The 12,829-nt window shown below is 47.2% G+C and overlaps 1 protein-coding gene across 2 annotated transcripts in view; it reads right to left on the reverse strand.

Annotated features, from left to right (window-relative positions):
* LOC149339827 (serine beta-lactamase-like protein LACTB, mitochondrial) overlaps positions 1 to 12,829 on the reverse strand; it is a 36,740-nt gene that overhangs the window by 2,210 nt on the left and 21,701 nt on the right. For both annotated transcript variants that reach the window (XM_089548491.1, XM_089548490.1), the window contains 4 exons: positions 12,410 to 12,600; positions 10,979 to 11,083; positions 10,711 to 10,810; positions 3,657 to 3,822 (listed from right to left, as the gene is read on the reverse strand). In XM_089548491.1, the coding sequence (XP_089404617.1) occupies positions 3,657 to 3,822; positions 10,711 to 10,810; positions 10,979 to 11,083; positions 12,410 to 12,600 (562 nt within the window). The remainder of the gene's footprint in view (positions 1 to 3,656; positions 3,823 to 10,710; positions 10,811 to 10,978; positions 11,084 to 12,409; positions 12,601 to 12,829) is intronic.

Consider the following 12,829-nt stretch of genomic DNA (forward strand, 5'->3'; position numbering starts at 1 on the left):
ACTGGTAGAGTGATACTGATGTCCACAGCAAGCTACACCTGGTACTGCAAATCCTGTAAGTCACGTACACGCTATAATAGGCTACAACTTAAAAAAAAAAAAAGCAGCTGGTAACACTGGCCACGGTGCACGATGTCCTGTATTACTCCAGACACAAATTTCTTCATTTAATTTCGTCTTGTGATCAGCTTCTTGTTTAGGTAACAAGAAAAACTTTTACAACGATTTACTTTTTGTCACGGAGGAATCCTGTTTGACAGTCCTGAGTGTGGGCGGAGCTTCACTGCAGATTTGAGTTATATGTGCCCAGGTGAAAAAAACCATCGGGGTTTCCAACTTGAATGCCCAATTTGAAAGTGCAGTTGAACCCAATGGCCCTTTCTGCCTGGGCGACTATAAAAACCACTATAAAGACCACTTTTATAAAGTGGTCTTGCATGCTGACTTGGCATTCACAACGCACATCTTACCCACAACTTTATACTCTCTAAAAAATACGAACTGCTATACGAAAAATGCAGCGATGTCGCAGCAAGCCAAATTTTACATGTAGAAAACTTGAGAAACTACAGAAAAGGCATTTCACTGTATTTTACACAACACATCCCTTCCCACATGCGTTTGCTCTTTGTGGGGGGGGGGGGGGGGGGGATGCAATCGATTTGTCGTGTGTCTTTCCATTCCAAAAGAAAGGAAATGTTTTTATGACCTTTGCCCTTTTAAACAATACGTAGCGATTTTTTAACGCAGTGTTTGGAGCGCAGCGGTCTAGATCCTTATGTGCCATGAAACCGAACACAACTAAGTGCAAAGAACAATGAGGAGACTGCCTTGATTTAATGCTTTCCAAATGGAGTGTGTTGTACTTATATTCAATAATTGATTAAATCATTCATGTACTGTTAATATTTGGAGTGCATGAAGCATACCATCTGTAATGCCTGACCACACGCAGGCATGTGAGCTCTTTCATACCTGGACACGCTCTCTCAGCTTCAGTATCAAGCGAGCAGGTGGTGGTCACTGAAAGGCTCTCCACAGCTTGTGCTGATTCAAATGAGAGTCGTGCATTCATACTGGGGCACGTTTTTCTCGGTTTATGCATTACTGCTTTGTGCTTTACAAACACACCAAGCAGTGGAAAGAAGCTTCTAGCGAGAGAGTGGGCCCTTCCACTTTTCAATCAGTTGTCAATGAAGATCATTCAAATGCAGCCCACAGTAAGCACAGCCATCTCTGTTCCCAAAAAGCCTGTCTTCATTAGCTTTCTTGGGCCTGTAGTCTGGCCAGAGCTCGCAGATGTATAAGACTAGCACTGTTCTGCTGTAGTTCTTGCACTGGGACAGTCGAGAGAAGGCGGTGGTGAAACACGTGAGTGCACACACTGTCCTGCTAAATATGTTCACAATGCAAAGGGTGCTACAGTTCACGCACAGACCTGTATTTTTTCTCTGTAGATTGGCCTTGTATAGGCAGTTTTTCAGTCAACTCCCATATGCAAATTTTACCATATCTGAATATCACTAGGTCCTACAACATGCAAGCATGACATTTGACGCAACAGCAAAACAGCCCCAATTTACACGATTACAGCATGGGTTTTTTTGGATCATGCACATGATCATGCAAGTTTTAAAAGCTAGATCCAAGTCTGAGGTTTGCATGATGTCATTTCAAAAAGCTACGATGAGTTCTTTTTTTACATTCCATCGTGCGTAGTATTTGTCTCAAAGGCAGCTTGCGTTGCCATTTCTTAAATACATTTGCCTGAAAATATTTTCTTACATACCAGTTTGAAAGGTCCACAATGTTTGGCTTGTATTCACATGCATAATCCCTTATGCATGAATCATATGCTCTTGGTTGCACTGAAAACACACAGCATTTTTTTGTGCACAGCCTAGACAGTTTAAAGTGAAATCATTCAACTTCTAGGGATTTTTTTTTGCTATCTCGCAATCTACCATTAACTTTAATGAGTAACACCAGCGTATAATGTACTAAGTCCTGTCAATCAGGCTAAAATATACCACAAACATTTTCACATCAGCTTTGTGGACAACCTGTAAAAATCACACCATCAATATTCACTTCATGTCCTCCTTACGCCCACAGTGTAAAATGTGTCACTCATTTTTTTTTTTTTTTTCAAATGTTTACGGTATGATAATTTGGGCTCAAATAGATGACTGATACATCTTATACTACATTCTAACCTTCTGGCAGTGTGCTGAGAAATCTCCAATATAAGACAGAATTATGAAGTTTCCAAAGCACAGCGGCAAAAATTTCAACTTTTGTCGCTTAAATGTGTACTTAAGCATGTCAGCTGCATTGTTACAGGTGCTAATAGGCCCTTAACCCTTTCAGGTGCTGCTTGCTATTCCCACGAGAAAGAATGTTTTCCAGTTAGACAGTCTATGCTGGTATAGAGAAAGCTATTTAACTTGTTTTGCAATGAGAAACCTCCACTTCTCATTTTCCACAGATATGTACACACTTGTGTACGAAGTGCCTTAGTGGTCGCAGATTTGTGAGATGTGAGCATAATATAAAAGCTCTACTTATTGGATTCCGTTCTATTCTTGCCACCCTCTGCAACAAATGGCTAAACCAGGTTATAATGAGGGCATGGTGGACCTTGAGTCAACGACTAACTGCTCAGGGAATCGTTAGAATGAAATAACTAATTATTCTCATCATGTTTTCGGCGAGTAAAGGAGCCAGAAACTGTTACTTGTTTCATCAGGCAGGCCAGTCTTTCTCTCCGCAAATGGTCGAATTGCCTTTGGAAGATTTAAAGTCTACGGCAAGTAGCCTACACTTTGAACATGCAGGCTACAACACGTGTGGCTTTCCCTGTCAACAGTGTGGCTTCCCCTGTCAATATAGCTTGAAGAGGAGGAAAATAATACAATTTTTACTATACTCCTCAGATAAAATCACAAGTTCTAACAGTAGCAGGAGAAGGAGCTTACTGAAGCACTAACTAAATCCAACTCCACGGCTACCGCACCTGCAATTTCACTGTCCAATATATTGGACAAATTTTCCATTGCCGGTTCTCAGGATGATTAAGTACAGAAAGAAGACCGGCTGATTTTTTCAATTTACTGTGCATTCATACTGAAAATGTGCCTTTACCAGGAAAACAATCTCGCTTAGCTGTACCACAGACCACTGTGGCAAGGAACTTCCAAAGAACCAAAACTGACTGAATTTTTCATTCATCCAGTTCTGCCGAATCAAACTTTGAAAAAAGGAGTAAATACAGCAAAATGATTCTGTATTCCTACTGCATCACTGCTGCATTGCGGCTACCAAGCAAAGGCATTTAATTCCAATGGAGAAGTTAATGCAATAACCAGCTGGCTCTGTCAGCATGCATGGAGAATCCACAAGAAGCTACGTTTTGCACACTGCATTCAATGAACCAAGCACTGTCACTAGTGGCAACCTATCGAGCCATTTGTAGAGTAGCCAAACATCTGGTCATTCAACAAACATCTCGTCATCCTAGAAAGATCTTGTAGCAAGCACAAGGAGGCAGGTTTGTTTACACAACACACTTCTGATAAACGGTGATGCTACATCTCGTAAGCACTCAAAGTGTTTGCTTCAACGCTCCCCCCAGATAACTTATCAATGCAGCTCACCTTGACCGATTGTAGATGATGGGTTCGTTCTCATCGAGGAACGTATTGTTCATGCCGAGCATCTTCAGAAGCCTCCTCAGATGGCTGGCAAAGGACTCCTTACTTGCACTTTCAACAGCCGCGCTTATCAGTGTCCAGCCAAACGTGGTGTAGTGGTACTTTGTCCCTGTTTGCGAGCAACACAGTTGTTAAGCCATAATGAAGACGATGTCACAGTAGCTGAGTGCACGACTGTGGTCACTGGATTCAGCTACAACCAGCTCAACTCTCGATTTGCTAGTTTACTGTTTAATTCTGCATACGACATGTTAACAGCAAGTCTCATGTGAGCAACAAAGCCATTGAGATCCATTTGTGTACGAGACACAATGAACATCAAAAAAAAAGCTCAAATGTTGGATTAAAGGATTCAACAGAAAAAAGAAACATTCTTCTAAATCTCCTTGCAACCAAACTTTTTCGTATAAGGTTTACGGTGCACTTTTTCACTCAGACGTTTGTTTCGAAAGCAAGTGTACAACCATGCGTAAGTATAACCTTTAACAAAAGGTTACTTCTGTTGTCGACGGAGGCGCTCCGGTTTCTTGAGACAAGTGCATAGGCGACGCCGGCCGTTCGAGTCCTGCAGCGGCCGCCATTCTCCGAGCACCGGCGACCACGCTCCCCTTCTTGGAAGAGCAGCGGGAGGCCCAAGAGGCGCGGAGCCACATCTGGACACCGCTCGCCGGTTGCCGTGGCCCCCTCGACATCCGGTCGGAGAGAGGGACACGGGCAGTGCCGTACGAACTCGCTTGCGGAAAAGGACATGCGGGCTGTGCTCCGTCTTTTCTGTGTTCTTATGTAACCTTCGCAGGCTAATAAACCCTGCCCATTTATTTGTTTTATCTGGACGTTTGTTGTGTCGACTACATCAACTACATCTTCAGAAGTGGGATTGAGACTGCCTTGCAAAACTGGCGCCTTCACCGAGAGCTTCGACCACGTAAGCCACGATGATGCTCCGATCGAAGCCAACGACGGAAGGTCCTGCGAGCAAGGTAGCACCACGACCGGGCCTTTCAACGGACAGCGACGCGCCCAACGATGTGGGGGCAAGGGAGGCGGCACTCAGCGAAAGCGATACTCTACGAAACGACGAGGGGCAGTCTAATTCAGGGCGGGGATCCATGAACGCCGACACGGTAGACGGCCACGGACTGGACAACCCCAACGGAAGAGCCCCCGGGGCCTTCGACTTCCAGGCGCTGATGCAAGCTGCGGTGCAGACGGCGGTACGTGAGGCCTTGCAGGGAGCAGCCCAGCTTCTGCAGGCGGCCCGAACGCCACATCACCCACCGACGGGAACATCAAGCGTCGTGGATGGACGACTGGCCACGGCAAGTGCACAACTGGTGCCAAGTTATGACCCGTCATCTAACAACCAGCCAACAGTCGAAATGTGGCTGAACAAGGTAGACAACCTGGCTGCAGCGTACGGTTGGAGCGACCAGCAAACGACGTGCTTCGCACTCACAAAGCTGCAAGGTGTTGCCAAGACGTGGTACGATGGCCTGACGAATGTCCAGCGCACTTGGGCAGAGTGGAAACACGAGTTGAAGAAGGCATTTCCATCCGCATCCAATTTCCAGCACACCTTCCGGGACATGGAAGCACGCAAGAAACAGCGCCACGAAAGTATAGAGGCGTACTTCTACGACAAGCTGGCGAAAGCAAGGTGCTGCAATGTAGGCGACCCGGCCTGTATTGAATACCTTATCACTGGACTCGACAATGAAGATCTTGTGCGGTCCCTCAGCGTCAGAGACTACGCCAGCCCCGACGAGTTGCTCAGGTGCATGAAGCGGCTCTACGAGCGTACAGAAGTCGTAAAGGAAACTAGAGCCAAGACGCTGTATCAACCACCAGCTATTCGGCACCCTCAACGCGTCCTAGGAGGACACAATTCGTCACCAGCGGCGCATCAGCTTCAACACTGCGCTGGAGACAACGGATCGACGAGGGCTCCCCGACGAAAATTCAACGACAAAGGCGAGCCACTTTGTTTTAATTGTTCTTCATATGGACATTTCTCGGCAGCATGTCCAAAACCTCAGCGTAGACCGCGCTGCACGAATTGTGGAAAAGCAGGCCATGAGAGCAAAGACTGCTATTCGAGGAAAGGCTCGACAGCCAGCGACACAGCTAAAACAGCCGTCCTAGCCCAAGAAAGCAGCAGTACAAGTGGCAGCATGGTGCTAAATCAGAAGTACTTCATGGATGCCAACGTGAATGGGAAGGCGATCAAAGCGTACATCGACATGGGCAGCCAATGCTTAACGATACGAGAAAGCGAAGCGGAAAAGTTACACCTCTCTTATGAAGCACTCAGCCGTCCATTCACTATCAGAGGGTTTGGAATGGGAAAAACAACACCCCTGGGAAGCTTCGAAGCGAGGCTGACGGTAGACCAGGCTACGGCCGACGTCAAGGTACACGTTGTCCGCGACGAAGTGCAGGCTGTCCCATTGCTTGTCGGTCAACCCTTTACTGAGCAGCCTCACATTACGGTGGTGCGCCGTAAGAACACCGTGCGCATTTTCGAGGAGCGTAACGGGTCGGAGGACGAAGACGGAACTCTCACCAATCTTGCTATACCGGCCCTACCTCCGCGACGTGTGAACTTGTGGGCGAAGGAGGCCGTTGTCATACCTCCTAATTACGTCGGGTTCATTGCGCTTGGGAGTGACAACGTTACGCACAGCGACATCTTCGTTCGCGGCAGGCTGCACGAGACGAGCGGCGAGTATGTGCCAAGCTGCGTATTAAGAGAAGATGAACAGGGCGAGATATGCCTGCCCGTGGCAAACGTATCCGAATCTCCTCTGATTGTCGCTCAAAACCAGAAGATCGCGAGAGGAACGTTGTGCATGGAAGAAGAAAATACCGAACCCTCCCTGATCGCAAACAGCAACGAAAGAAAACTGGTAAACGCGATCTCGGCTGAAGATCTGACGGTTGGCACAACGATTTCTGCCACGCAGAAAGAGGCACTCGTTGCAGTGATTAACCAGTACCGCGACTGCTTTGCGACGTGCCTTTCAGAAATCGGGTGCACGGTCGCGGCGCAAATGAAGATTGAGGTGACCACCGACGCTCCTGTAACGTACCGCCCATACCGCCTAGCCTATTCCGAAAGGCAGGCTGTGAGAACAATGATTGACGAACTCAAGGAGGCTGGAGTAGTAACGGACTCTAACTCTGCTTACGCGAGCCCTATCCTACTTGTTTCAAAGAAGAATGGCGAGAAGCGGCTTTGCGTAGACTTTCGAGCCCTCAACAAAATAACGAAAAAGGACAGGTATCCGCTACCGTTGATTGATGACCAACTTGACAGGCTACATGATAAACGGCTGTTCACTAGCCTAGACCTTGCGTGCGGCTATTATCAGGTGCCAATCGATAAAGAGAGCCGAGAGAAGACAGCGTTCGTCACTCCGGATGGACACTACGAATTCACCCGCATGCCATTCGGACTTGTCAACGCACCGAGCGTGTTCCAGCGCATGATAAACACTGTCCTCGGCTCCCTTAGGCACACGAAGGTCATGGCCTACATGGATGACCTGCTGATTCCATCGGCTTCGTTTGAGGAAGGATTAGACAGCTTGGGCGAGGTACTAGAGCTCCTTCGTTCGGCTGGTCTCACGCTGCGCTTGAAAAAGTGCTCCTTCTTCCAAGAGAAAATTAGCTACTTGGGTTATGAAATTGCCGCATCGACCATCAACCCCGACAGCCTCAAGTTGATAGGAATTGCAAATTTTCCTACACCAGCAAACGTCCACGACCTCCGACGCTTCCTGGGCCTATGCAGCTATTTCCGACGTTTTGTGGCTGGATTTGCCATGATAGCCAAGCCACTTACGATCCTGCTTTGCAAGGGAGAAGAATGGCGCTGGGACGACGATCAAGAGACTGCATTCAGGCAGCTACAAAGACAGCTGATGAGCAAGCCAACGCTGGCACTTTACGCACACGGAGCGAGAACGGAAGTGCACACCGACGCTTGCAAGGTCGGCCTCGGAGGAGTGTTGTTGCAAGAGCAACCAGACGGCCTCATGCACCCCGTTATGTATGTTAGCCGTAGCACCACGCGAGACGAGGAACGCTACCATTCATACGAACTGGAAGCTTTAGCCGTTGTGTGGACAATTGAGAAGCTTAGACCATACCTGTACGGAACCGAGTTTCTTGTTGTTACGGACTGCAACTCATTGAGAACTGCTTTGTCAAAGCGAGACCTGGTGCCACGTGTCGGCAGGTGGTATCTAAAGTTGCAAGAGTATACGTTTGATGTAGAGCATCGACCAGGAGCTAGAATGAGCCACGTCGACGCCCTCAGCAGGGCTCCTGCGTCGGAAGCTGAAGAAGTTGACGTTGCAAGTGGCATTAATGTCTTTGTAACAGAGCTGTCCAACGAAGACTGGCTAACGCTAGCACAGAAGACGGACTCAACATTACAGTCGATCATGGATTCCCTAAAGGGATCATCAGAGACAAAAGAAGCTGAGCGCATCAGAAAAGAATATGTCCTGGTTGAAGGCAGGCTTTTCAGGAGAACGTGTGGCAACAACGGCGACAAGCGTCTGCTATGGGTAGTGCCACGAGCGGCACGTTGGCAGGTCGTGAGACGGTGCCACGACGATGTGGGTCACTTTGCAGTCGACAAAACCATGGCCTTGCTCGAAAGCAAATACTGGTTTCCAAGAATGCGCCGTTACGTGAAGCGACACATCTCGTGCTGCTTAGAGTGTTTGTATCGAAAGGTTCCGTCCGGAAAAAAACCTGGAAAGCTGCACAGCATCGAAAAAGTGGCCGTGCCATTCGACACCATTCATATGGATCACTTGGGCCCATTTATCCGCAGCAAGAGTGGCAATACACACGTGATTGTGGCAGTGGACGGCTTCACTAAGTTTGTGCTCATTCGGGCCGTGCGAAGCACCGCGTCGGGCTACGCCAAAAGCTTTCTCAGGGACATCGTCTCCATATTCGGGGCCCCACGAAGGTTGGTTACCGATCAGGGAACTGCCTACACCAGCCGACAATTCGAGCACTACTGTAAGACTCTCAGCATAACCCACGTGAAAAACGCAACTTGCACGCCTCGTGCCAACGGACAAGTCGAGAGGTACAACAGAATGATAACCCCTGCGATTGCCAGCTTATCCGAACGAAGCGACGGGAAGGACTGGGACGAAACGCTCACGCAGGTGCAATGGGGAATCAACAACACGGTAAACCGAGCTACGAAGACGACTCCATTCACTCTGCTTTTCAACTTTCGCCCCCGGAACGTGACAGGGGACTCAGTTGACGACGAAATCGCACTGGAGCTGGACGCCAGTATGCTGAAACTAAGAGAGAAGGCCATCGACAACATACGCCGGGACCAAGAAAAGCAAAGAAGTAACTACAACAAACGAAGAAAGACCGCGCCGAGCTACCAACCAGGCGACATGGTGTTGCTCGAGAGGGAACCAGCTGCAACGGGGGAGTCCCGTAAATTGTGCCAAAAGTACAGAGGCCCATATATCGTCGTGGAAACACTTCCTAACGACAGATACAGGGTGCAAGACTTCCCAGAGGTCCAGCGGACGCAGCGGTTCTACGAAGGCGTCGTGGCGGCGGACAGGATGAAGCGCTTTGAGCTGGGAACTGTGGCAAGCGAGGATCATTCGTCGGACAACGACGAGGGTGAGGAAACTGAGGCTTGAAAAAAGAAAGCAGATGAAGCGAAGATGCACACCAACCGAGGGCGGCTGGAAAGGAAAAGGATGGCCGACTGTTGTCGACGGAGGCGCTCCGGTTTCTTGAGACAAGTGCATAGGCGACGCCGGCCGTTCGAGTCCTGCAGCGGCCGCCATTCTCCGAGCACCGGCGACCACGCTCCCCTTCTTGGAAGAGCAGCGGGAGGCCCAAGAGGCGCGGAGCCACATCTGGACACCGCTCGCCGGTTGCCGTGGCCCCCTCGACATCCGGTCGGAGAGAGGGACACGGGCAGTGCCGTACGAACTCGCTTGCGGAAAAGGACATGCGGGCTGTGCTCCGTCTTTTCTGTGTTCTTATGTAACCTTCGCAGGCTAATAAACCCTGCCCATTTATTTGTTTTATCTGGACGTTTGTTGTGTCGACTACATCAACTACACTTCCATCAGATGAACAGATAATAGCTTCAATATCGTTTTGTACCAATGCTACACAATGCTCTCTTAAGTAGCCCATTCTCACTTTTGCAACATAACAGGCTGAAAAACAAAATTCCCTTATTATAATTTGCTTCAACAAGAATCAAAAACACTATGCACGGTGTGTACAAACAGGGCCTATGCCAGGCCTGAATCCATGTTACGACACAAAATGGGCCATTTGCCTTCCAAGTAAAGAAATAACTGTCCAAGAAAGGGTCACACAGGGCCACTAAACGTCAACTGTACAGAAAGCTTAAGCCATTTGGTCCAGTTTGCCTGTTGCTTTACTGGGTCATGAACCAATGACTAAAGTACTGATACTAGAAGAAAAACTTCTCAACTACCTTCCGATATACAATCAACAACTAATTATTAATCAAAATAGTAAAGCTTGGTTGTGCAGTAGACAAATGCCATGCAAACTGCAGAACATTATGAGACCAAAAGTAACTGCGCAAAAGGACGAGACAAGAGAAAGAGAACCACATGGGACAAACGCATGTCGTACCAACTACCAACCAACTACCAACTACCATGTCGTACCAAATGTCGTACCAACTAGCCCCTCACCGCACTCTTCTAAACTGTAGAAGGTGACTATGCAAAAAATACCCCCTCCACTGCCCTTTTATGCAAGGGTACCCCAGCACCACAAAAGTCAGGTGCTCAACTTAACATATCTAATGTCACTACCAATTCCACTTAATGTGTGTGAGAAGCAGTTGGATTTAAAGCTAGGTTGCAAATTTAGAAGATTTCCCTTTTGCATGTCAAGAACATCACAACACAAGTTTATGCCTTAGTGAATTGTTTGAAAATTTTCTTACCTGGTTCAAATAAAAGGGGGTCATCCTTGAACATCTCTAAAGCTTCTTTAGTAGTGCTATACTTTTTGTTGCTGTAGAACTCAGGCGATGCTGTGTCTGTCTGAAACAGTTAGAGCAATGCAAGTTCATTTCACTGAAAACCACCATAAGGTCCTAGCTTAAATCATGACTTCAGTAAATACTTGTCTACTTTATCATAACCAGGTTTTTTCTGTTAATGTTAGAAAATTTATAAGTGCTCTTCAGGTTTTCAATGCAAACTGCTTACACTGTTCTCGTTTATCGAACGTGTTGCAGCTCGGTCAGTCTTGGCAGTGGCATAGTGTCGTACCCCAGCAACATGAGAAACCAGGTCCCTCAAGGTAATTTCAACCTGTAACCATTGCGTGCATGTTACTCATTACAAATGCAGGCACTGAAATGTAACACGAAAGAAAAAAATTGCAGTGCGTTCCCGCTGCACTGGGTAACATGTACAACACCTACAGATTTGACATGTTACATACAGCAGCTTCAATGCCCTCTCCCCCTTGTAATGTTATTCAAGGCACCACAAAATACAGAACAGTGCAAAAGTAAAGTGCTTAACTTAACATATGCAATGTCAATTCCAGTTAATGTGAGTGAAGAGCAACATGCAGCAGAGGGAGAAGCCCGGTTGGCACCTGTTGCGGACAAAGACCTGTACAGATATTTTTGTGGACGAAAATCAGTGCACAGAATTTCAGGCAAAAAATATATCCATGTAGCCGTCAAGGGCGTAGCTGCCTCAAAAGAAGAATACCGGAGGCAGTGTTCTTTGAAAAGTTAAAATAACGCTTTATTTTCACTTTTCTCAAAGGATCTATCTGCCCGAGTTAACATTTATTGTATTTGAGGCAGCCGTAGAAGAATGAAAAATGATATGTCTCAGCCTGCTTTACTACTGCAGAATGGACTTGACCCATTGTAATCACAAATGAATTTCTCCAAGAGAGGACAAGTGGACTTTCATTTATTAAAAACGATGGAGTTGCCGCTGAGATCACAGTATCAGTCCTCGAGCTAGTTTAGTTGGCTGCTCAATGTGCAAAAGGATCACAAGAACTTTTTGAAAGGCATAAGTTAAAATCATGGCTTGATAGCGGCGTGCTTTGCCTGCTCATTACAGTCTACATCTTCAAATGACCAAATCCTGATGCAAAATATCCACATCTAGTTTGGAGACAAAGTTCGTTAGCTTTAAATTCATCATAAGAGAAAGGTAAGTTCAATTAACACGTTCACTACAGCAGCATATTTTGGGGCCCTAATCCCTGTGCCAACATCGGAACCCACTGGTGGGCCACCCTTAGATTTTCTTGGGTACGGTGTGACCCACCAGTGAGCCTCCAACGAAGTCACCTCACTGGGACCACAACAGATGGCAATAGCAACCTAGCATGCATATCTTTCACAGGCTCTTTCAAAAATCTGGGCTGTCCCACAGCTTCACAGCGCCACTTAGTATTCATGCCCGGTATTCATTCACAGCAGGAATACACATGACCCAGCAGTGACCCATGCAGCAGTGAACGTGTTAAGACCACTCAACCACACCAGATGTAAAACAAGAAGCACAATTAAACACCGTACTTGTACGCAGTTGTGCTGTACCACTAGCCATGCCTACACCAAAACTGAATTGTATCATGGCTTAAAGAAAAATAAAAGAACACACCGGCTTGTTCTTGACAGTTTTCTTGGGGAAGCTTGGCACATATTCTTGGATGGGCTTGTCTAAATCAATCTTTCCCTCTTCCCACAGCTTTGCGAGAGTCATCATAGCAATTGGCTTGCTGATGCTGCCAATGCGCATCACTGTATGGCTCCCACATGGTACTCTGTTTTCGATGTCTGCATAGCCTATGCCTATGGGGGCAGATTTGAAATGCAGTGTTCATTAGCCACATTCCAAACGGTCCGCATTCCACAAGGGTACTGAATACAAAAGAATATGCCTTTCGCCTAAATGTGGGCGGTACCATACTGCCGTAGGCTACACCCACACGGTCACTTTTAAAAAGTAAACTTCCTTCTCAACACTAACACAGCAAAACCTCTTAGCAATAAAGCTCGCAACAAACATGGAACAGTAGTT

Source organism: Amblyomma mixtum, chromosome 6 (assembly GCF_055824585.1).
Source record: "Amblyomma mixtum isolate Tamu chromosome 6, ASM5582458v1, whole genome shotgun sequence".
Lineage (NCBI taxonomy): Eukaryota > Metazoa > Arthropoda > Arachnida > Ixodida > Ixodidae > Amblyomma > Amblyomma mixtum.